The sequence below is a fragment of the Nothoprocta perdicaria genome, unplaced genomic scaffold (assembly GCF_003342845.1).
Source record: "Nothoprocta perdicaria isolate Ctin4 unplaced genomic scaffold, notPer1 scaffold_168, whole genome shotgun sequence".
Taxonomy (NCBI): Eukaryota; Metazoa; Chordata; class Aves; order Tinamiformes; family Tinamidae; genus Nothoprocta; species Nothoprocta perdicaria.
In genome coordinates this window covers 570,798-595,997 of record NW_020454849.1, presented here as the reverse complement: position 1 = coordinate 595,997, position 25,200 = coordinate 570,798, and the positions used below count along the sequence as shown (strand labels likewise).

Here is a 25,200-nt window from a genome sequence, read left to right as displayed (position 1 = left end):
CACAGATATTTAATGGACAGCATGTAATCTTCTGAGATCCAAAGACTGGTAATTGCTCAAAATATACAAAACTGAACCCATCCTAGCGTTCCTGTTGAAATTTCACTGGAGATGCTGCATGAGAGAGTTAAATTGCTAATTGTTCCAAGCAGTTCTATAACAGCATTATTACTTAAAAACTTGCACACACAAAAAGAAATACTTAGTTTTTAAGCCACTAAATCATAAATTATACTTWAAAAAGAAGTCATTACATGTTCTAAGAACATTTACTGAGAAACTATGTCTAAATCATGATATCCAGATGTCATCTCATTCAAATGGTACAAAGCATTTGTATCAACATTTCCAAGCGCTCTTCTCCCAGCGTGATTTGAAGGCAAAATTTAAGTAGAATTGGGCTATAAAATTCACAGTTAAAAGTAGCTGGTGGCTTGCAATAAAGTGGCTTGTAATCTTCAGAAAAATACGTATTCCAAAACTACTTAATAAAAGAAGAGACTAGTTGAAGCTTCTATTGCCTTGTCAGATGTAAAAATTTATTTATCAAGTGTTCAGATTTACACAAAAGATAACATTTCAACTGAATATCCAATTGTTTATCTCAGTATTTCTTACACAGGAATAATCTTGATATTTCAAAGTACATTTTTTGCAAGATGGCTTAAAATAGCTGCATCTCATACCTAATGGCCTACCTCACAAGCCCAAGACCATTTTGTGTTTTGAGCTTCTGTACTGAGCACAACTCGCAGATAACAGCAGAAATCTTAAGACCATTGTAATTCACAAATACTTTCACTACTGTATTCAGACCATTAGTAAATCCCATTGCCCTGCATGATTAACAAATATTATACCTAGTCTTAAAGATTTACCACACACTTCTCTAACAAAATGCTTTTTTTTACATTGAAACAGAACTGTGCATCAGAACCACTGCAAGATACATAATCATCCATTTGGCTTGTTTTACAATAAAAAACATCAGTCAATCAGTCATCTGTTTAGCTTCACCCTTACGTTGCGCTCCTTTCCCCTAAACTCCCATTTAAGAACAAAGATATTAAAACAGGCAGTTTATTTGTAGCACTGAGGTAGCATATTTTAGTTGAACACAATAATAGGTTTGCTATTGTGCATTATCCCCTTTAAAAGTAAATTAAAAAAAAAGTTTTCAATTTCTTTGGAGAAGTGTATAGTTCATTTCCAACAGCCACTCCATAAATTCATACGACAAAGCAACTCTGAAGAGTAAGTAAGGAAAAGGAACTATGTCAGTTGTGTTAGAACCATAGCTACATATTAGCTCTATTGCACCCTATTATGAAATGCACCTTTACAGTCTCTGAAATTTAATTTCAAAGATTATATCCCCATATATAAAGGCAGTTCTGCCTCAGTTCTTCTAAATGTGTTTGACCCAGAAAGGTCAAACAACCAAACAACCAAACAGTTCTAATATAAAACCTACAAGGAATATCAATTTAAGTATATTAAGAGAGTCAAAGTTAATGTAAAATATATAACATGACTAACTGAATGAATGGGAGCACTTTGTACTCTCTTCACTTAAAGTTAGAAAAAAAAAAATCACTGAAGTTCAGCTTTATAACAACTGAAAATAACAAATGTTTTCTCGGCCTTGCCCTGCTGCTTAAAAGCTTAAAAAGAAAATGCTGAAATGAATCTGTACCYAAAATTTGAGCCTTATACTCAGCCTAATTGCGGAGTAACTCTTAAGCTCCTGCACGTTTTGGGGTGAGTGGCAAGCAGTGATCCTAGAGAGCTGCAGACTTTCCTCACTCCGTATGCTGTGCTGGTGCAAACGGCCTGGTAATCTCTGCTGCACACTCCATACCCCTGCCCTGGGCTGGATATCCCTCGTCTCCATCTTTCCTTCAGCAAAGCACGAGTGTTACTACAGTTATAGCCYTTTGAGCCTGTGCAGCATGCAGAAAAGGAGCTGCTTTTTAATTTTGGTAAGCAGGTAAAGAATGTAACTGAGCCAATTGCTAAATGACCTCTTAAAACATTTAAGTAGCAGGAAAAAAAGGCAGATTAAGTTAAGATGACCAATTTGAGCTGTTAGAATGACAGATTTTAATGTTACTCTTTCAAGTAATCCAAGATGCACTCTGATATCTGTTATCAAAACTTTTAAGGCTTTTTGAACACCCTCTTAAATACAAAGAAGTATTAAACAGAAGAAACTTGTTTACAGTAAATACAAACATCTGAAAAAGTCTCTGAAACCTGTTTATACACATACTAATAAACTCTTTAACATTTTGTACAACTAGAAGGTGCACAGACTGGCATTCAAGCGGTCAATGTTGGCAAATGTCTGTCAAACAATAACATGATTTACTTGGATAAAAATATAGTTTAAAATGCCATAAATTAAAAATAAGTTAGTTCACATTTTTTCCCCCCAGCACTTATGTACATCCTAGTCTTTAATGAGCTCTTGTAGCCTTCTTTAGAAGCTCCAGGTCTTTCCGTCGGCTTTTCATAGCTCTGGCACAGCCATACTCTTCCAGTTGCAAAGGGATATACTTCTCTATCTGAACTAGCCCTTGCCCAGCAGGACTGGTAAACAGCTTAACCCAGGATGGCTTAAAGTTTCCTTTGAAGCCCAGAAAGGCCATGCTTCCTGTGACCAAAAAAAAAAAAAAAAAAAACCACCACTGTGTGGTATTACAGAGCAGACAAGTCCACGCAAGTGCAACACACAGCTCAGGAAGAAAGTAATGTGCTGCGGTGATGTTCTGCCCCCAGGACTCCTTAGTGCACTAATCCAGTCTCTGCTTCCCGTGAAATACACTAGGAAATACTATTTTTAAAAAAATCATTTTTCATGCATGACAGTTATGAGCTTGCTGTCTCAATACAGGATTTGTGCCAGGACCCTGAGCAGAGCACGGTCAAGCCCATGTGGTCTGTAAAGCTAATCATGCCTTAAAACATCAACAGCTTTTAATCACAACATTCAAATTTTGTTAGAATGGGAAGTGCTGGATTGGCACAAGGAAGTTTTTAACAATAGAGCCAAAACCCTTCAAATCTGCTGGRTGAAGCACAAAATCAGAGGATCTGGGCATTTTGGGGGAAGTCTAAGGAGAAGAGAAATGTGCAAAACTTCACTAACCGTTTCTCTGCAGGTAAGGTGGTTTGGCTGTCCCCAGGGACATTAAGGCTCCTGATATATTAGGACTGTCTATGTCACCTCTTGTGCTCAGTAGAACTATAGACCTGCATCAGAAATAATGCAGATATGGCAGTGGTAAAGATACTAGGTTTTCTGAACACTTTATTGCATATTTTCACAGTTAGTTGGCCTAGTAATTGACTTGCTTAATAATACTCATGGTAATAGTATACATGAATATAGATAACATTCCCTGGAAAGGCATTCCTAGAAAATAATCTATTTTATGAAATAATAGTTATTAAAAAAACTAAACTGATTTTTTACATTAATTTCAAAACCATTTGCATGCATGATTAGTCTGCCTAATGAAAAAAAAAGCATGAAAACATTAACAAGAGTAAAATATTAGAAAGCTTAAATTTCTGATGTCAGTTTTTTGTCTTTGTTTAAAAAGGGTTTAATGATAAGTAGTTTTTTTCCCCTGGATGACAGAGACCAGTCCCTCACTAACACTATAACATCTTGTGACATTGTTCAGAGCTTTAGTTAGTTTCAGATTTTCTCAAATAAAGGAGTTAAACTGAAACACATAGAATTTTCATGTGTGGCTCATCCTCAACATCAAGAGCAAATTTAATTAAATGTCATACAGTAACACTTCTTAGCTTAAAAAAATAGCTTAATAAGGTCATTTAAGTCTTTTAGACTTAAGTCTGTTAGATTTAAGTCTGTTAAACAGTCAGAAGCACTGTTAAAATGCTTCTGTCTTTCTCTTTTTCCCCTCGATGYATATATGTTTGGTTAATTTTTAGTTCTTCCACATAAATATGTTCAATTAAATTCTTGTTAGGGAGCAAGGATTTCTTGCAGGACACACTATATAGATAAATGATAATTACACGTACCTTTGTGGAATTCCAGATTTTAAATATCCAYCTACATGCTTAGCATCTACTTCAGAAAATAATTTATTTCCTGATACTGTGCCAATGCAGGCATCAACTACAACAACAAGTATACCGTTATCCTTGAGAGAAAATATAGTGTCATTGACCTGAATGGGAGGAGAGAAAAATGAGATGGAAAAATAAATTTTAAAAAAGTTACCTATGAATACAACTGCTATTCTACTGTAGTCAAAGCTATCTCATTCAGAYGCAATGGTATACAATTCTCCCCTCAAAACATTTGCTTCTCAACAGCATCTTCTCATTTTCCCTTGGAGAAGAGACTTATGGTGGGACTTCTGAAATTGCATGGGAGTCCTGCATCCCCTGCTTTTATGTGGAGACCATATGTTTCAGGTGTGTTGCTGCCTGATCTAAGTTCACGTGTTTGGGGATGCTAATATTCAGGTACTGAACTGCCTGCACTTCTTGCAAAAGCTCAACTGATCTGTCTCTGAGGCAGTCCCAGTGTTAGCCCTATTTTTTTCTCATGAAAAGCTCTTATTTCTTACGAAATTGTGAAAAAAAAGACCTCTAAGTTTGTAACTTCTGTGTCAAGATTGCTGTGCTAACATGATCAATATTTCTGTCTAGATAATTCAAAGTTTTACTACTTCAATTGAGACAATACATTTAATTGCAAGATGTAAATCACAAGCTTTGTGGTATGAGGATAACAGACAATAACCAAGATAATTCTATTTTCAACATCATTTACAAGCTCCCTTCAGCTTCCAAACAAACAAAAAATACAATGTAAAACAGGTTTTGTGCAATACTACAGCAATATGTGCAGCAGTACAGCATCAGAACAAATATAGAAATCTCTATGGATTCTTTTGTAATTGTAGTTTTGAATAAGTGTAACAAAAATTAATATTTCTCATTTGGATTTGTCCCATTAAAGTCAGTAATTTGTCAGCACAAAAATTTAACCAACTTTTTTTGAAAAAGTAGCCATGCAAAAGATCATAACAAGTCAGTGTTTAGGAGGAACACGCAGATTTTAAACTCATCTATACTAGTACAATTTTATTTTCATCAGCAAAGGATTTGAAGGTGTAATTGAGGAATTCAGAATCTTTAAAAAAATATTCCTAAACTACGAACCAACAATTACCTGAGTGAAGTGAGCTCAGCATTATGCAAGCTGAACTCCTGTAATATATACTGCTGAAGAAAAGACTTTTTAGAAGAAAATCATTAGTGCTTACTTACAAAAATAAATGCTCGCTGACCTCCATTTAACTCTGTTTTACCAGGTGAATTAATCTGCACGAGGAGGTAGTTTTTGTGAGGATCACTGGTGAATAACTTCTGGATTTAAAAAAAAAAAAAAGAAAAAAATTAAGCATACATGTGATGCAAATGTCACTAACACTTTATCACATCAGGCTTAACTTGTTCAAATAATCTGTGCTCAAAGACAATGCATTCACTTAATCATCAGCAAGGCTGTTATTTTTGTTTCTGGCCATGGAAGTAAATCCAAAGATATATTTTACCTGAGTCGCACCACACTTCGTACATGGTACAGTAGTTTTTACTGGCATTTGCTTTATGGCAGTTGGCCCTTGGTAGTACTTTGGATAAGCTTTTGCCATGCAGTTACTGATCTCTTTTGCTGAATTTTTGGTCACAATCTTGATCCTTTCACATCCCTGAGATGAGCAATAACTGTGACCATCTCTATTATATTTGGCTTGAAGAAATAAAAACAGTAATCTATGCAAAGATGGAGAAGGGGGGAAAAAAAAAAGAAGAAAGAGTAGATCATTTATTAGAAAGCTACATGTGCATAGCATTTAATAGCTACCTTACGTGATTTTAAGAAGTAGGAAACAACAGTATTTACATCAGCATTTACTTCTCTTTAATTATTTAAGTTATTTCAAATTTAATTTGCAGTTTTTATTAGAATTAGGAAAACTCTATGGCCATGTCTGAAAAACSCAACAACTATAAGTGACATTATTACAAATAGACCTGTTCTGAAAAGAAGAGACACTTCCACGAACAGGCTTGCTAGAAACAAAAAAAACAAACTGCAGAGCACAAATGTTTTCTTTGATCACAGATCTCAGCAGATACCCTTCAGCAACTGTTTGGATGTTCACTGTCACTGCAAAATGTCACTGTATTTTTGCATGTTAAGCAAATGCCTGAAAACTGGCTTTTGGGGAAAGTGGTCATTATTGTTCCCATAGCATGGAGACTGGTAACTATTTGTTTAATTGTTATCACGGAAGCTTTTAGACACAGGAAACGTTAATGACTTTCAAAGAGCTGCAGTCACCAGGACACATGCCACAGATGCACAGAGAAATGTGCAAGAGAAAAAAAAGCTCTGTGTTAATTTTTATGAACTAAAGTGATGCATGTATAAATTTTCTAGTAATCTTTTGATACCTTTCTGAGAAGTGTCAAGAGCCAATTCTTCTGAAGGGGTTACTAAGGCTTTAAAGTACTTCAGATTAGTCTTAAAAATAAGTGTTGTTTTCAGAAATGAGTACATATTATCTTTAAAATGTCTGTGGAATCAAGCATTTCTGAAAAATTCTAGAAAATTTAAAAGGAGGAAACAAACATTCTGTTAAGTAAGTGAATTTCTTCCTGAAAGACACTGCTTTGCAGAACCCTGCATGTTTTCCCCAGACTTGGGACAGGAAATAGCTGGACAACTGTCATATTCCCCGAAAAATATTTTAATGACAACCACTGTATTTTGGAAATTAGAAGTCATGGAAAATATTCTTTCACATATAATTTGGGCTCTTTTGAAAATCTCTTTCCAGTTACGTGGATATCTTAGAATTAATTTTAATAGTATCAAACTGACCACTTTAAGGTTAAACAACATGCCTTCCTATAGGGGCAAGCTACTAGGAGTTACCCTGTACTGCTGTCAAAATAAAACTTCTTGTCCGAGCGGTTCTTCTCCAGCTCCATCATTGAAGATGTGGGTGTATAATGGTCTGTCTTGTTCCACAGAGCAGATGACTGTCTATGAAAGGTTTCTAATGATATTATAAAATCCATATTTGGTTGATAACAAAGGCCAACACGAATCCAATCATTCCTGAAATTAAAAATCAAACATATGACTCACCATAGGAATGGATCAGATGCAAATGTGCAGCAAACGGATGACTTAAAACTAAGCAACGGGGATACAGAAATTCCCCCCATATCTTCAAACCAGATCTTTCTTCCTCTCTGCACAAATTATTTCATTAAATACTATAGTACATTTGATAGCCTTAAAATACATTTGATTTTAAACTTCAGATACTTAAATATATATATTTATGTTATATTAGTATAAATAGTAGTAAACCAGTCACCTCCTGCTCCATGCAACTGCAGTACTTGATACTTTTTCGTCTCCAAAAGATTTTCGTTAGAGACACTATTGAGTCTTAGGTGCAAGTCTGCTGTTTAAACTCAGGCTTTTCACATTTTAATATATGTAGCAAAAGCTTATATGCATTTTCCCTTATGGCTGACAAATTTCCTGCATTACTTCAACGTTGCTTTACAAAATGACAATAATAAACAAAAGAAACATACTTGTTGAAGTTAATGAGATAAAGGTAAGTGACATTTGGAGCCTTCCCATTCCAATGTATTGTGTAGCCCTTTTGAAGCATCACTACTGGCTGGTATTGTTGGTAGACTGCTCTCTGGTTGATGCCTCTGAGAACCATTGGATTGGATGGGTATTCATCTCGCACAATGGTCATTGACAGGTTCTGCCCGTTCCATGTTTGGACATACACCTATAGGATATTAAAGGAGAAGAAAAGAGGAAGGATTTGGACACAATCTTCTAATCAGTATTTAAAAAGAAAAAAAAGTAGAAATGTGAAGGATTTCACATAAAGCTGCTATATTTTTAGGTTCTCAGCCATACAGGACCAAAACAGAACTCTTCTTTTAAGAACTGTTTGTAAAAAGACCATAGACTTTGTCCATTTTACAGACTAAAAAAGGGGATGGGGAAAAAAAAGGTATAGAATCAATTAAAGTGCTCAGCCAAATTAATACCTAATGTGAAGCAAAAAAAAAAAAAAAAAAAAAAAGCAAAATCAAGAAAAAAAAATAAGATGAAGACTGTACTCCAGTGGAAGAAAGTCTCCAATAAAACATGTCTTAGCAGATAGGACTACAACATGGAACTTACAGCAAGTAAACTCACAGCATAAACATTTGTCTTTACCTTGCTGTACTTAGTATTGTACTTGGTTAACATAGTGAGAGTTATGCAAACTACAGAACTTGCCTAAAAACACATAATACACATAAAAAGTAGTTGAAATACTTTAAAGATACCTGTAGATTTTYTAAAAATCTAAAGATAGATTTAAGTAGAAAGTTGCCACAATACTAGCCTGAGCATACGTCCCACTGCAAATAACCCCATTCCATTCTGTATTATTAATACATTTGGGGTGCTGAATCAGGTAATTATCCATTCTGCCAACATAGGTATCCTTGTAATCAGTCACTGAACCATCTAGATCATGGAATATTGATGTCTTGTCACCATCCAGGTCTCCATCTTCAAACCATGGACCAGGTCTTCCAAAGAAGACCTTCAGAGAAACCTGGTAATAAAAATTCAGATAATTAAATTATTGCTAGGTGAGGCACAAACAAACACTTGCACAATTCCAGAAATTGGGGAATTTTACAGAGATGATTAAAAACTTTCTGGCAAAGGTAGTACAATCTTGCAAGGAGATTTTAATCTTTTTTAAGTAGTAAGCTCAAGTCAGGTCTTTTGTTCAGATCATCTTTATTGCAACACACTCTCCATCTCAAAAAAACCACACTTTTGTTCAAGGAACAAATGACACCTGGAGTATCAAAAGATATAAATTCCAGAATAGGATTTAAGGAAAAGGTGACTTGGAGATCTTAGATGACAAATATACATGAGAAGAAAGTTTTATCTCTTTTAGTAATAAAAGACAACTTGTGAAAAACTTACATTTGAACCAAACTTCACCAGAGAAATATTGTTTTTAGGTGTCATCTGCCATGTGTTCTTCATCAAGAAACCAACCGCACTGGTAAATCTGTCTGGAGTTGGCACAAAGTTTTTGAATGTGCATTTGGTTAGATGAATAGGTCCATCATAAATCTGAAAACCTCTGATTGGAAATGTCCTGTTAAAAGTACATTAAATATCACTTGTATTAAGTAGGATCCTGTAACAACAGGACAAGGTTCAGCTGGTGTCAGAAATAGGTTTTCTCCCACTCAAGCATCAAGAAAGCAACATGAAGACAATGACTCATAGATCGAGTCTTTGTGAAGGAAAATCTATTTCTAGACTATCTATAAAACTCTCACTCCCAAGACTCGACTCTCTGAATCTTCTTTTTAGAAGACAGAGCAGTTACAGTCCATCTGCAAATYCATTCTTTTCCCAGAGGTCAAACATCACGTGAAAATACTACCACTTGCTTGATGAGCCCAAGTACTGCATGAACCACCATTCATTTCTCTCATTAGTAAGCCATCACAAATGGATAAGTCTGTTTTTAGACCTAGTTTTCACCTCCAGGGCAATGGTTAGGACTTGGCATTATCTTAAGCAAGCATCGCATCAGCTAGAGGAAAAAAAAGTATCACTGTCACAGACAGATTTAGTCTATAGTCACTAAATGTTCCTAGAATTCCCTTCAGCTCAAGTTTGTTCTTCCTTTCTTCCAGACCCAAATGTTTTAAAAGACTAGGCTTTCATTACTAGAATATCTTACATTTTTAAGAAAATCTTCTRGTGGCAGAAAATCGAAACAGTTTGTAAAGGGACAAGAGAGACACACCTCTCATGCAAAGTATTAAACATTTTGTCACCTAAACAGACGTTATATCCTACAGACCATGCAAGAAAAGTGCTTATATCTTATACAAAGATAATTTCTGAGGCATTACTTATTTCAGTCATAAAATACTTACCGATTCCTTGGCAGAGTACGTGTTTTATTGTCTATTCCTCCAGTTCCCCAGTATTTATTTTGGCCACCAGGAACCCCATAATTCTTGCTCTCACCTACAAACAGAGACTCAGATACCTCCTGGCTGGCACCTTCATCATTTGGGAAGCTCCCATCACTATCAAAGTAATTTCAGAGATGAGCTTTTAGTTAATGTCCTCCAGCAGATGGAAACACCAAGCCACAGTACTATTTCTTTTTTTACAATGGTTTTCATAAAGCAAAATATAATACACTTCCTTTACAATACATAAAGCATTAATTTTATTAATAAGAATATTGTAGACCAATTATTTAAATGGTTAAATACATGCACAAAGAGCTGGGCATTTTCTTGTCCAGTCTTGTAGTCATGTGCTTTCAGAACCCACAGCCACAATTCTAGACCCTATTTGTTATTACTCAAACTGACAATAATTTTGGCATTCTACCAAAGTCACTTAATTTTCTTGTACTAAAATGATTCTGCTCATGTGAAGAAATAATCCCCTTCCTTTTTAGATACTCAGTTCTTCAGGGAGAAGATCAAATCTGCCTAAGAAGACATGCTACACCAGAAACACTGGGATAATAATAACTTCTTTGGGGAAAACACAGCAAATAGTGATCTAAAGTCAGCATATGTTGAATTAAAGAACAAGTCAACTTACAGCCTTAACAATATTTTGCACCACTGGAAATAGACCTGGGCCCAAAAATGAAACTACATCTTTATGSTGATATACCTATTACTTTTGATAGAAAGATTTGTATTTTCTAAACTTTTAAAAAAGTAAAACACAAGTGAGAAATACAAAATACTCACCTAGCAAATGTCAAGCCTATTCCATTGTCTGCAAACCTAAAAGAAAGTTTTTCAAATCAAGCTTCAAGTAATATTTTATGAATTATACTTCCATAAACTAATGTAATAGCACATTCTGTTTTGAATGGCAGAAAGCTTGAGTTCTTCTACTAATGAAATTTAGAAACCTCCCACATTTATAAATAACTCTTACAAAAATGCTGATGTTAAAAAATATCAGGTAATCTTTTATATATATTTAAGTGGAAATACAATAGCTTCAGAGAAGCCATAAAAATCTCAGTAAAAACATATGTTCTTAATCAACTTTTTGGACTCCTCCTTTTCTACTATGGAAATGTTTTGCTTCCATTTAAGGCAGGTTTGCATTTAACCATGTACAGCTTGTTTCATCTAAAGTAGTAGGATATTGTGAAAGTAGTGGAGGATACTGARAAGTTCCCAGAGTTAAGCACCAGTCCTCACTTACAATGCTGTTGCAATAAAACATTGTCATAACTGGAGAAATTTGGAGAAACTGTTTACCCAAATGCAGGTGTTTATTAGTGACTACCCACCCTGAGTTCTGAATGAGGATATCGCCTCCCCTGACCCAGGCCCCGTGATCGTTGTTTTTGAAAGAGATCAATCTATCAATCAAGGCAGCAACTCGCGGCTTTTCAGGGTCTGCATCCTGGTGAGGTCGGAACCTGGGGCAGAAAAGCCAAATGCTTAGAATAAAAGTTCTGTTTGTTTTATTTGTGTTGTATCTCTAGGGCTGAGAAAGCCTGAAAGCTAAACATACATACATACATACATACATACAGTGATCTGAGAGGTAAAATCGACTGCATGTGTGGAGGTGAGAAACACCAAAACCAAGCGCACGCATAGCTCTCCATTTCTAGAAGAGTGTTCATGTAGACCTCCCTAAGTGAATGCTTCTTTTCCTCAGAACTCTTCAGCCCCTTGGCTCAACCTCCCTCCATTTCTTCGGCTGCACCTCACCTTCCTTTTAGCCTCTGCTTTTTCTCCCTTCCCCACTTCTACTTAATATTATTACAGCATTAACATGAGTCTGACAGACGGAATTAAAACTCCTCAGCAAGCTGCACAAGGTTGTCATGTGCTAGGTAAGGAAAGACTGGATGGTCTGTCAGACTCTTCCTTCAAACTCATGTGGTCTTGAGGAGTGCTTCTCCTGTAAGCACATCTGAAACAGTCCTGTATTTCAGTTGAGTACCCCATAGAGTCAATAACATGGTCTCAAAGGGCAATTTATGACTGAGACCTATTCATTTCGCATTCCGTCTRGGATCTGCTCTACCATGATCTCTGTCTCTGGAAGCAGTAGGGAAGAAGTAGGGAATGTTGACGGTGTCCAGATCCTTAATTAATATTTAAATTCCTCCACTATGACTCCATGTACAATGATTTGTGGCCTCATGTCATTACATCCAAGCAAGGAGTACAGCAACCAATACAGTCATCTTCCTAAGCTATATTTTTAGTTTTAAGTCTCTTAATTTGACATCTGCTCACATATGAAAGATATTTTACTTGAAGTTCAGGAGAAGACTAATCAAACACAAGGTAAATTTGAAATTTCCTAGACCTCTCACTGTTGTTTCTCCCTGTCTCATCATTTCTCAATGTTTTTGATTTACACTATTTCAATTTCCAGTAAAAACTCACACTGAACTATGAACTACAGCTCTAGGAGGTATGTCGGGAACATACAATAGGAACGTGTGTGTCCTACTTACTACTTTTAAGCCTTTTTTAAAAATAAGTTTTTAAGACTGCACCATAAACCAGAAAAATAGGTTTTAAAATAAACCTTTACATTTAGCAGCACTACCTGAAAATACTTTGACCTTGAAACAGAGCATGGTTAAAATGAATTTCTAAAAAGACTGAAAACCATCTTGGTCAAGGGCCAAGCAGAAACTGTCATCTCTTTAAAGCTCATCATGCTTTGTTGTGTGACCTTATTTTTCTATTATTATTTATAATATTTAGAAAATGTTTTTCCTCACGTGAATGTACAATTTTCTTTTTTTAAACAGATTTGACAGAGAATCTCCTTTACCTTGCATTGTTGTCCAAGCACAGGTATTCTCTGGGATCATCTACACTAGCATTAGTTGTTTTAACACCCTTATCAATGAACAAACCAGCCTGAAAGAAACAAGGATAAATATTTAATGTAATCAAGTACTGAAGGCTTTTACCTAGTTATCTTCAGCAGAACATATAAGCATTAGATTCTTAAAATTAAAAAGTTACAAAGTATTCAATACACTGTATGGCATACTCTCTGACCTTCCAATGGACTTAGCTAGAATTTTCTAAAAACGAATATATTATCGGTGCTAAAGRTAGAGGAAGAGAGAAACTTGATGGCATTAAAAAACTAAAACAAATAAACCAAAAAACCCACACACCCTATTCCTGAAAAATCATTAAATTTCACCCTAAATTCCTTTCACATCATCTGACTGAGGATTTTCATTTTCTTCCACATGCTTTTTTGGACAATATGGAAAGCAATCTTGGGGTGAATTCAAAATATTTTCACAAGTGTCATCAATGAAAGCGAAAACAAACAAGCAAAAAATCACAAACAAAGAAACAGAAAACTGACTGTGCATGATTGTTCTGTCTTTAGTGTAAAACTCTGTCACCTTCACTACTAGACCTTACTTTCACTCAGGTAATCATAATCATCAAGTTGAAGCTCAGTAATTTAATATGAAATAATTTTCCCTTTGGAATGCACTTTTGCCTTCAATACATTTTAATTCCAGTGTAAGAAACAGCTCTAGAGTCTCACGCAGAGAGAGTGCTTAACTTCCATAAAACAGTGCAACTACAGTTTTGACAATTACATGGCTGAGGTAACGAGTCAAATCAGTCTTTTTGATATATATATAAGTAGCAGCTATCTTCCAAGTGAAAGCAGCAGTTAAAGGATTTGAACTAACTCCTCTAGCAGAATGTAGGAAAGATATAACTTTAATGAATTAACAGGGAAAGCTTGTACCTAGAGTGAGAAACCTCTAACATAATTATTGCCAATAGGTGAATTTGCAAAGTCAACCGGAAGGGTAATCTCTAGCCAAGCTGTGTCACCACATAGAAACACCTGAGTTAGTGTATGGGAAAGATTCCAGGAAAACACGTCACAGCTGTTCTATGAATCACAACTGTAATAAACCTCCTCAGGGATCAGCTTTCTCCAAAGCAGGAAACAATGCCACCAAGAAAACTGAGTATAATCTGAAAATGCTATTGCAGATAGAGTGTATTTCACTATAAGGATTAGTTGACTTTAGATGTTACTGCTCAAAGAGAATATTTAAAACAGTAAGCATTTGAAGTAAAACACTGGAAGAAATCACTCACATACTTTTGTAAATTGTCCAGCAATATCTAAATGGAAACGTGCAGGTCAATAAAGTTCTTTATTTATGATATAGTGCATTACCTTAAAATTAGAATGAACTCTGTTGTTGTAGAAGATTCCTAGAGGTGTAAGTTCTGACTTAGTTTCAACAGCTGAACCATAAGAATCTCCTGTAGCAATCTTGTGAAACAAATACCATATTCCGGCATCCTGCAAATAAGGAGAGAATAGCATCCCTTATAAGAGAGTCTGATACCACAGTACTTCTAAACACAAGCAAATTGTGTATTAAATTGAGTTGGGATACTTTAAGTAAGGCCGCATATACAAACAAAGACAAAATTAACTTTTCACAGTGGAAGGCAGTCTTCAAAATAAATTCTCTGAACAACTGTTTGATAAGAAAGTAAAAATTTTCAAATAAGTCTGTATTGTAGAGAACAATGTTTTATAAGAAATGTTTTGCTTTTCAGTGAAACTAGACAGCACTATATATATACATATACACACACACACACACACACACACACACCCTCTAATATATCAGATTACAAGAAAAGTAAAACTAAAAAAAAGTATTAGGAGTTTGTGTAATTTTTGCATTTGAATTACACTTCTACATGGTTTCCTTTTGTTACTAATAAATGATGCAAGTTACTATGTAATATTCAAAATTCCCCTTCTTTCCTCTTACTAATATAGTCTGACTAAGGTTTGTTCATTTCTGCTCACATCAGAATTTAGTGACATGGCCAAAAAGGGAGGAAAAAAAAAAGAACACAAGAATTTTTAGGGAAAAGAGAAAAAAAAAAAAAAAAAAAAAAAAAAAGCATCTTGAGTAGTTGAGTAGTCTGGCCAGTTCAGAGCACTGTGCCAATAATATGCAATAACAATTTCAATGTCTGCTCATATTCTCCACTTTCTCAACACTTCAGCTCCTGAAGAGGCTACTTTATCTGCTAAGACCAAAGAGACGTGGGATTGTTACACGTGGGCTTACTAGAAGTGTCACGGGGACTGTGCCAGTACAGCAAACATCTACAAGGATGAAAAGATATTGCACAGCTACCTGCTCTGTACTCTTATAAATTTAAAGGTAAAACTTAAAATAGGGAGTACTAGAAGGTTACAGAAATATACTCAATATACAAAAAGGTGTATATTGAGTACTCTATAGGATAGGGAGAGACGTTTCATCCTCACCACTGTTGAAGAAACACTGAAAAAAAAAAAAAAACAAATCACTTTTAAATCTTAGTCTTGCTAAAAAATAACTGGTAAATTTCATTCTGACAGACCGTACTCGTTCTCTAAACACACCGAGATACTCTGCTTCCCATCTATAATGATGGCACAACTCAAAATTTCTGATTGTAAACAATGCAAGGAAAATGTGGATGTTTCACTAGTAAAATACCAAAATCTTACTTCATAGATAATTAAACACAGTTCCGTGCTTGGCCAAAGTAAGCTGCTTTCCACCCAAAACATAACTTGCTGCTTGTTAAAAATAAATAAATAAATAAAGTTAATGCGGAAACCAAAAAGTTCCTTAAGTATGCACAAGTATTCTGAAAAATGAATGTTATTTTTAAGAAACAGAAATGTATCTCGTATATAGCTCAAATAAAAGAATGGTATTTTCTGCTGATAAAGCCTTACAATAGGCTTTACTGTTTAATTTACAGACCAACGATGTAATTTGCAACATTTTATAGCAATATTCTGTTTCTGAAACATAACAAGCTGTAGCCCTTTTATACTAATGCAATTATGTCCATCCAAGGCTGGTTTGTGAACTTAACCTGCATGACCATCAGAACTGCTAAACTTTGTACCCTACACAAGTGCTCACTCAACCCATACACACCAAGATAACAAAAGGAAGTGACAGTCCCTAGGACACAAGGATATAAAAAGACCTTGCAAGATTTAGGCATGCAAGCGGTTTCCTGTGCTTGCCTTGCAGTATTGAAACAAGTAAAGGAATGTTACACAAAGCCAACAAAAGAGTAGGAAAGACATGAATGGTTTGATTCTGTAAGTTTGTCCAGATCCTTCCTAACAGTAGACAGTTAACCAAAAAAACAGTTTCTCCATAGAAAACAAGGACTCACCAGAAGCCAAATAAGAACTTTGTAAGTTTTTTTTATACTGCAGATATTTCAACTCATTTCAATATTTCAAATCCTACGCCATTAATTCCGTTTTTATGTATTCTATGCCTAAATCATAACACCACAGTAACACATATATTTTGTCTTCTATACATGAGTGTTTGCGCCACAAAGTCCTTCTTTTATTCTGTTCACACTGATTGCTTCAAAACAATCTACTCAAATCAAGGTACGTATATCCTGCAAGTGTTGGTCGGCAGGTGGCTGAACATGAGCCAGCAGAGCTCCCAAGTGGCCAAGAAGGCCAATGGCCTCCTTGCTTCTATCAGGAACGGTGTGGTCAGCAGGGCCAGAGAAGGCATCGTTTCCGTGTACTCAGCTGGTGAGTCTGCATCTTGAATGCTAGGTTTGGTTTTTAGCCCCTCACTACAGGAAGGACATGGAGATGCTGGAGTGTGTCCACAGAAGGGCAACAAAGCTGGTGAGGGGGCTGGAGCTCAGTCCATAAAAGGAACAGCTGAGGGAGCTGTTCCCGATTATTTAATCGGGAGAAAAGCAGGCTCAGCAGAGACTTTATTGCTGAAAGGAGGTTGTATTTATAGAGGTTGGAGGCAGGAATCAGGCTCCAGGACCAGAGGACCAGAGGACCTACTGACAGGACCAGAGGAAATGGTCCTGGTTGGAAACTGGTAGGAAATGTCTAKCAAGTTGCACCAGGGGAGGTTCAGGTCAGACATTAGGAAGAATTTCTGCACAGAAAGAGTGGTGAAGCCTTGGGACAGGAAGTCACCATCCCTGACAATGTTCAAGCAACGTGTAGATGAGGCACTCAGGGGCATAATTTAGCAGGCATGGTGGTGATGGCTTTACAGTTTGACTCTATGATCTTAACAGTCTTTTCCAACTATAATGATTCTATGATCCTATGATCTTTCTCTTATCCAATCTAAAAGCTTAACAAACTCCAACCCCTATTCTATGACCTGTAATGTGCCAAAAGATATACAATTATGTTCACAGCAGTTAGAAATGCACCAGGAGAATCACTGCTGAGAACCAAATAACTAACGACAAAGTCAATAATAAKAAAAACATGTCTTAACTACACTGGTTATTGTATCATGGACTTCTTTTGGTCTAAAGACTGAAGCTATAAAGCCAAACTTTTAAAAGTATTCAGATGGTAAAATCATGACAGAAATTACAGAATATATAGAAGCCTTAGTGTTAAAATGCAGTGCACTAAATTCTTCAGAATAAAAGAAGTTACACTTATGTATATATGCATATATCCACATATAACAAGCACACACACACGCACACACACATGTGCATATATAGACCTATGCACTATTATAAGGACTAGAAACCACAAAGATGAAGACATCTCCAAAGTGAATGAATATTTAGACAAAATTAAAAATCAGCACTTATAATGATACTGTGCTACCACACATACGAAGAGGTTCATATCTATTTTTTTTGTGCACATTTTGTGAACATCAGGGCAATGGGTTGTTTGTGCTGAAGTACATCCATTTGTCTCACCTGTGAACCTGCAGCCGCATTATTTATGAGATGATTGTTCGGATGAGAAATCCAGTAGGTTGAGACTGCCCTAAAATATTATTCGAAAACAAACTATTATTTAGAAGCTCTAGGTCCCTTACTGAAATATCAAACACATTAAAAAAAAAGTTAATCTGATATCTAAGTTCACTAGTTTACATATGAAGAAAAATGCCACATGCATAGTCATTAAAAGTAGTCATGGAAATGCTTCTTTTTTAGTTCAATACACAGTATTTTAAAACATCTAAAATTCTCAGTGCAGTGGTAAACTGTTCAGCGGCCCTCTAAAAGCGATTAACACTATGAAGAAAAACTAGTGGGAACAATACGAGAAAGTGGAGCCCTTTGCACAGAAATAAAGATGCAGTCTTTATTATTGACTGCATAAGACTGCATTTAAGATAGAAGTCTTTTGAACCTCTATCACAAGAAATAACAAGCTTTCTACAAGATTAAATTTTTTCTAAACAGTGCTATGTGAATTACACTTAGGGAAGTTTATGCATAAAAAAGTCTTACTTTAACTACCACAAACAGTTTGGCTCTGTTTTCTTTTTCACCAGGAAATACTCACATGCAGTCTGTGGCTGGCACGGGGACATAACTTCCATACACTTTATCTCTAATGGCAATACACATGCTGCTGTTTCTATCTGTAGGAAGAAGAGTGCCTGGCTTGGTGACTAGTCCAAGGTTGTGGAACAGAGTATTCCTCTGTTCAATGCCATCTTCTATGAAGAAACAGTGACCTAGTGTGTCATAGCCAATGGTGTCCTTTATCTGCAGAAATACAAGTTCATTATGTCATTAGCAATAGCATTGACTGGGATTTATTTGACAAGGGCCATTTAGTTTTACTATGTTGGCACAGCTGCAAACAAAGCTTCAGGATCAGCAGTTCAGATGATTCAAACATGAAGTTTTATTTATTCCTTACAAATATACCACTACGTGTGGAGAGCTTAGCTGCCTGCAAGGATATGGAGGGGAGGAAAAAAAAAAAAAAAAAAAAAAAACACCAGAACAGCAAGATCTGTTAGAAAGAAAGTTACTGTTGGCACTTGTTTGTTTATTCACTGCCGTAAAATACACACTGCTGAGCATTTCAACTAGAAGAAGGAAGAAGACTTTTTTGCTCTAAATACTCTTTTTAGTATTTACCTCAACATGGTATAGCTTTATTATACTGGCACCTACCAGCAAGCCATTAGTTGCATGAATAGTCACACATCTGGAGAAACAGTGATGAATGGAAAGACCTTCCAGATAAGTCTTAAAATTGTAACCTCCTTTTTCATCCACATCGCCACATAGGTGAAAGTGAACAGGGTAACTTCCAATCTCTTGCTGCCCCATTTGCTTCAGCTCCACATAAGAGAGATGAACAGATGTAAAATTCTTCAGAATCTAAAAGCATAATGAGATGTCCAGAATGAGTAACGAAATACTTACATTTTAATCAGTGGAATTTTCAGCTGATGCATGATGCTTCTGCCAGATATGGACAGGTATCATGGGGCAACACCAGCAGGACTAGCTGTAACAATCATGAGTTTCTTGTTCTAAATCCCAATTTATGAATCGGTACCCATCATGATCAAGAGTAAAAGCAAAATTCATGTACAGCTAAAACAGGCCAAATCTTCCCAGATATTACACTGTTTGGCCTTCACCAGCTGATATGTTCAATATTCTTCATGTAAAATGATGTTTCATGCACATAAGCAGACACTTAAGCACACACTTGTGTGTGTGCACATAATGCACACACTTAAGGCTCATCCACCATGAAGCTATACCAGTGTTCCTAAATCAGTCTGGAACAGGCTTAGTTGAACAGAATCACAGAATAACACAGACTAAAGAAGCCTCTCAGTGCCACCTCGTCCTATCACTGGCTCAACAGAGGTCAGTTTACAGAAGCTTGCTCACCGCACTAACAAGGGAGAACTCTGATGACACAGATTTTCACATGACATCAACTGGTTCCTCTCTCTTATTTTCCTGATTGCTAACAAGAAATTGCCTCGTTACCCTTTGGTTCCAGCTGATGGGACGGTGATGTCCCATCACTGTGCACTTTCACAAAGCATATCCAAGTCTCCTTTGGCCAGAGGAGTCCAAAACCAGACATGATACTCCAGAGGTGGTATCTCAAACAACAAACAGAGGTGAAGAGTTCTTCCCTGGTCCTGCTGGCTGCATTTGTGCTAACACAGCATGCAAGACGTTGCTGGCCTATGCCACAAGGGCACATTGCTGTCTCATGGTCAACTTCTCGCACAAAAGGCTCTGCCACCCTCCATGCCTTTGCATCGTATTACTCCATCCCTGATGCAGGACCTCTCATTTGCCTTTGGTGAACTTCTTGAGGTTCCTGTCAGCCCTTTTCTCCAGCCAAGACAGGCCCCTCTGAAAAGCAGCTCCAAGCACTGGGCCAAGTATTTCTTTGAACTCAGTATCATCTGTGAGCTTGCTGAAGACACACCTCACACCATCACCCAAACCATTTAAACAAAGATGCTAAACAGTCCTGGCTTCACAACTGAATCCTCAGAGATGTCACTAGGGGCTAGCTACTAGCTGGTCTTGATACTACTGTCACAACCTTTTGATCCCAACTCCTTACCTGACTTTCCATCCACCTTACAGAGTTGAGAATGCCAAGTGTTGATGCTTACAAACTGGAGAGCCAGAATTAACAAATAGCTCACATTCTGAGGTGAGACTGCTTATCTGGATGCTTTTTTAAGCAGGGCTCATGATATTCATCTCTTAAAACAGAACTAAGAAAGAAATAAGAACTCTCCATCAAAACTGCCTCACATACCAAAACGGAGAAGTAACCAGCTTCCTACAATGGGATCACCACACAATATCGAAAAAGAAACCCATATTATAAGCTGTAATTTCATACACACTTTAAACCAACACAGACATGGTTCATACCATCATTGAAAGAGATGATATGAAGAGGCCTCCACCAGCCTCTGCATCTCACTCCTTTTCAGTGACAACTCATATTAATATTGATTCAAATGGATGTTGGAATTTGACCTCAAAGAGGAGCTTCTTTGCTAAGAAAAACATGAAATTGCCTTCAGAATTATGCACTGTATAATTACTAATAGGAAACAAAAATACTAAGCAATAGAGAAATTAAGATAATGAGATTGTGCCAATAATGGCGAAAGCACAAATATGTGTTTCCATTTCATCTGACTTAATAAGAAAATAGAAAACAAATGCAACAGTGATATTCAGGCAGCAAATCAAGAGGCTAGTAATATAGTAGAGGGACATTTGGGATTTTTCAACCCTACAGCTCAGCTTTGTGTACTTAAAATGCAATTGGATGGTCAAAATCCAGACATTCCTTTGAGACCAACTCTTAGCATTTAAGAACACTAAAGAAGCGGTAAAGCTACGAATGTCTCATTACTCATTGCCACTAAATCTCCTTTATGCTACTGTCCCCATGACTAGTAGAAATCTCTGGTTGATTAAAACCCCTGAGGCCATGAATATTTGCTAATGCCTAGCATTCCCTGCCTGAGCACATAAGACTAAGAAAAGGTAAAAAATGCCCTTAGTGCTAAAGTCTAGGTTGGGCAACAGACACCCAACAATTTTGAATAGGCTCGTGGGAACAATTTAACCACTGATGACTCAAAATGTTTGTTTTCTGTTCCATTTTCCAGCCATCCGATATGCCTGCTTTACTTGCCCCATTGTGGCAACCAAGGTCAGGCTATGCAAGATTCACAGTTTGTCCTTATCTGCTTTCATTACATTATCTCAAACACAAAGCATGCTTCCAGCCCACTCCACTTCCCTTCTGCAAAACAAAAGAGGCCACAAAAGGGAAAGGGCTTTCCCACATTATATTCAACTCCAGACCTAAAATCTGAATCCCAATGTTTCAAGATTTAAACTGTGACCAACACATAACAATCACAAATAAATTTGCATTTAAAATACAAGGTTTCATACTTCACTGTGAATAACGAGCCCATATACTTCTATATGATAATCTTAGTACTTTGGGTTAGAGGGGGAGTAAGGGAGGAGAGAAGAAGAGAGGAAGAAGTGTTCCAACTCATAGCTAGTTATTATTCCTTTCCACTGCCTGCCTTTTAGAGGCATCCTGAGGACTTGAGGCAGAATTCTAGGATTTAGATATCAGTCCAGCCCCTGCTGGAGCAAGGGGTTGGACTAGATAATCTCTAGAGGTCCCTTCCAACCTCAACCATTCTATGATTCTGGGGCATCCTCTTTTCCCAGCTCTTCAATCTAAATCCTGGTGAGTTATACCTGACTTTAAAAAGCTGAGAAGAGAGTCTTTGAGGCAAAGTAGCTATTTAAATTAATCATATCTACATTTTGAAATCCTTCCAGTTTAGCGCTTTGTCCTCAACATGCACTTAGGTTAGAGAAAGCAATTTTTATATCTTTTTCATACCTTAATATGCCCACCAAATGTATCATAGTTGAAAAACTGGCACTCCTTTTCACGGTAACATGTATTTTCTGTCTCTCCTTTGATTAAGATATTCCTTGTAAGGACTCCAACTTCTGCTCTCATGTCCACTCCATCAATAATTTCTCCCATATGAGGAAACTGAGGGTTTTCTGTCCAAAAACAATTTCAAATTTAAAAACTATTAAAAAAAAAAAACTATTTAGCCCCAAAACTCTCATTCTGTTACCTTAAGTTTCCAAAAGGTCTCAGCTTTTCTTATGCTAATACACACAGAGGCTGTGACTGGCAGTTGATAAACATTAAGCAAGCAAAAAAATGGCAAACTCTGCTTTTCCAGCACCTTAATGTTACGGATCTAATACACTACTGCATGTTTTATATTAAAGCACGGTGCCGGATAGGTATTTTTCATTTCATTAAAAGGACGAAGACCTTTTCATTTTTGTCATTCCTAAAGTATTTATTTCCTCAAATAAATGCTGTAGCTGCTCAGGATAGTGGGAAAGAAAAGAGAAAAAAGGCTAGCTAGTAGTCTTAGGTAGTAGTATTCTTAAGGTAATTATACTGAATTTCTGTATCTAAGATACAGAATTTCCTGCCTAAGAACTAGGCAGGAAAATAAAGCTGTAGGAAAATAAAACTGTAAAATGGGATTATACTCCTCTTCTTGAGGTGTTAGCTATTGTTGTCCCATTATGTGAGCAGCATGCACATATCAAAGTGAGGAGACAGCAAGTAGACCACCTGTAAAACAATCCCCTCATTATTTCCCAACTACAAGAGGGCCTGCAAAAAAAAAAAGAAAAAAAAAAGAAAAAAAATGTTTTAAAGATAATGAGTTCTTCATTATGTCAAATTTGTCATTCCACAGAAAATTAATTCATTGCAGATATAGTTTTCCAGTTCTTGCATCTTTTAAAATGGCTTCTCTTATTTAGAAAAAGGAGACTTAATAATATTGTATTATTAAGGGGGGGAAGAAAATATGATGGCCCTATTCAACTCCTAAAGCATCTTTTAATTATCTAGATACAATTCTGGTAGCATTTATTTTCACAGATCATGAAATTTTACATTTTGTATCATATTGTAAATCTTGTTAAAAAAAAATGTATACAGATTCTTAAGCAGCTGCTTTTTATGGTAGAATTTCCAGGAAGAAAAACAGTCTGCACATATTCTACTGAACAGTGAAAGAAAGTCTTCTCAGACTTCATACTGCAAGCTTGCACCTTGAAGTACAGAATTTAACAACATATATGAGGTGAGAAACGTAAGAACAAAACTGAGGGTGTTTCATGCACACATCAGCTCTGTGGTTTTGTGCCTGTTTGCAATCTGTTTTATCTAATAAAGTATATTCACATATGACTTCTTTCCTGTCTAGGACTTCACCGTGCAGTAGAGGGCATCTTTCCATACTAATGGATGCCGTGAGATGTAAACAACACTGTAAAGCGGATATATAAACGGACATTCCCAGAAGACACAGGGCAACAGGAAAGCTCAAGGGCSTACCCAGTGAAGCTCTGGAAATGCAGAAGAGGAAGATAAGAGTTGTTTGAAGAAGAGGAAGTCGCACATTAGAGAGGTGTGGGAAAACCCACATCTCCAGGAAGACAGGAGAGGGGCAGTGATGCAGAAGGTGAAGCAGCTTGCTAAGAGGTAGCTAGCCCCGAAGACCATGAGAAGGAAGCGAAGACCGCGAGAAGGGAGTAAGGCCCAAGCTCTGAACCCATCAGGTTCTGCATGGTGGGTGAGCAGGGTAGTAGAAGGAGAAGACACACAGCGGAGGAGTCGATCCCCTGGGAGCTGCCATGAAGTCAAGCAGCATGAGTCACAGTGAAAAGGGAAACGGGCAAAAACAGGCAGGATCGCTCTGTGTGCATCACGCCCAAAGAGAAAACAGACTGCAGCTAGCCTGCGATATCCTGTGCGGGTGCAAGCTTTGTGGTGCCTTTTTTCTCATAACTGCAGGGAGAGGAAAGCAGATGTGAAAACTGAGGAAGTGACAAGACAGATTTAAAGACTCCCATTTTCTCCTTCGTCCCCCTCCTGCCTTTCATAGAAAGAGAAAAATTAATGACAAGTTTTGGAAGATTGGAAGAGCACTAGAGGTGAAGGAAATGCAAAACAGCAAAACAATGCAAACGTATTAAGTAGATTAGCGAAATGACACAAAGCAGCCAARACAACAACCCATTCTTGGATGAATACTAAAGTATTCACTGATCGTGGGAAGAAGGGCAAGAGAAAGACTATTAGACAAGTATTAAGAGGTCAGAGACAGATCCAACATCATACAGAGCAACTTTATAGTGAGGGGAAGCATACATTCCTGCACATGGCACCAAGGCAAGCAAGCTGCTCCTGCTGAGGTCCTGCTGCTTGGACTGACGCCACGTATCTCTCACAAGAGCGGGGAAATGCTGACCATTCCCATACCTTTGACTTTGACCTGGTGCTTGCTGCACTCTGGGCAGGGAAGCAGAGTGAATTCCTCTGCCTGATGCATTGAATAGTCTGTGCTTGCAAGGACGATCCGATCTCCAGGCTCCCAGCTACTGACGTCATCCAGGAGATTCAGGATCACTCCACCCACGGCTTCCACCTGGAAGCCCGAGATTGGGACACCTGATAAGAATGGGGAAAAAGGGAGTAAATTCAATAAGCCATTATATTGATCTCTATATGAAATAATCTTCAAGAAGATGGTTAAACTCTATCTA

At 36.9% G+C, this 25,200-nt stretch overlaps 1 protein-coding gene across 1 annotated transcript in view; it reads right to left on the bottom strand.

The window, feature by feature from the left end:
• Nucleotides 1-1,671: 1,671 nt before the first annotated feature.
• CEMIP2 (cell migration inducing hyaluronidase 2) overlaps nt 1,672-25,200 on the bottom strand; it is a 44,614-nt gene continuing 21,085 nt past the window's right edge. The window contains exons 6-24 of the mRNA XM_026035832.1: nt 24,917-25,105; nt 22,451-22,620; nt 19,186-19,395; nt 18,563-18,768; nt 17,965-18,034; nt 14,381-14,509; nt 12,983-13,071; nt 11,469-11,600; nt 10,912-10,947; nt 10,069-10,224; nt 9,095-9,272; nt 8,493-8,708; nt 7,672-7,880; nt 6,995-7,180; nt 5,607-5,826; nt 5,320-5,418; nt 4,060-4,208; nt 3,152-3,255; nt 1,672-2,656 (exon numbers count right to left, since the gene is read on the bottom strand). Of these exons, the coding sequence (XP_025891617.1) occupies nt 2,460-2,656; nt 3,152-3,255; nt 4,060-4,208; nt 5,320-5,418; nt 5,607-5,826; nt 6,995-7,180; nt 7,672-7,880; nt 8,493-8,708; nt 9,095-9,272; nt 10,069-10,224; nt 10,912-10,947; nt 11,469-11,600; nt 12,983-13,071; nt 14,381-14,509; nt 17,965-18,034; nt 18,563-18,768; nt 19,186-19,395; nt 22,451-22,620; nt 24,917-25,105 (2,945 nt within the window). The 3' untranslated portion in view covers nt 1,672-2,459. The remainder of the gene's footprint in view (nt 2,657-3,151; nt 3,256-4,059; nt 4,209-5,319; nt 5,419-5,606; nt 5,827-6,994; nt 7,181-7,671; nt 7,881-8,492; nt 8,709-9,094; nt 9,273-10,068; nt 10,225-10,911; nt 10,948-11,468; nt 11,601-12,982; nt 13,072-14,380; nt 14,510-17,964; nt 18,035-18,562; nt 18,769-19,185; nt 19,396-22,450; nt 22,621-24,916; nt 25,106-25,200) is intronic.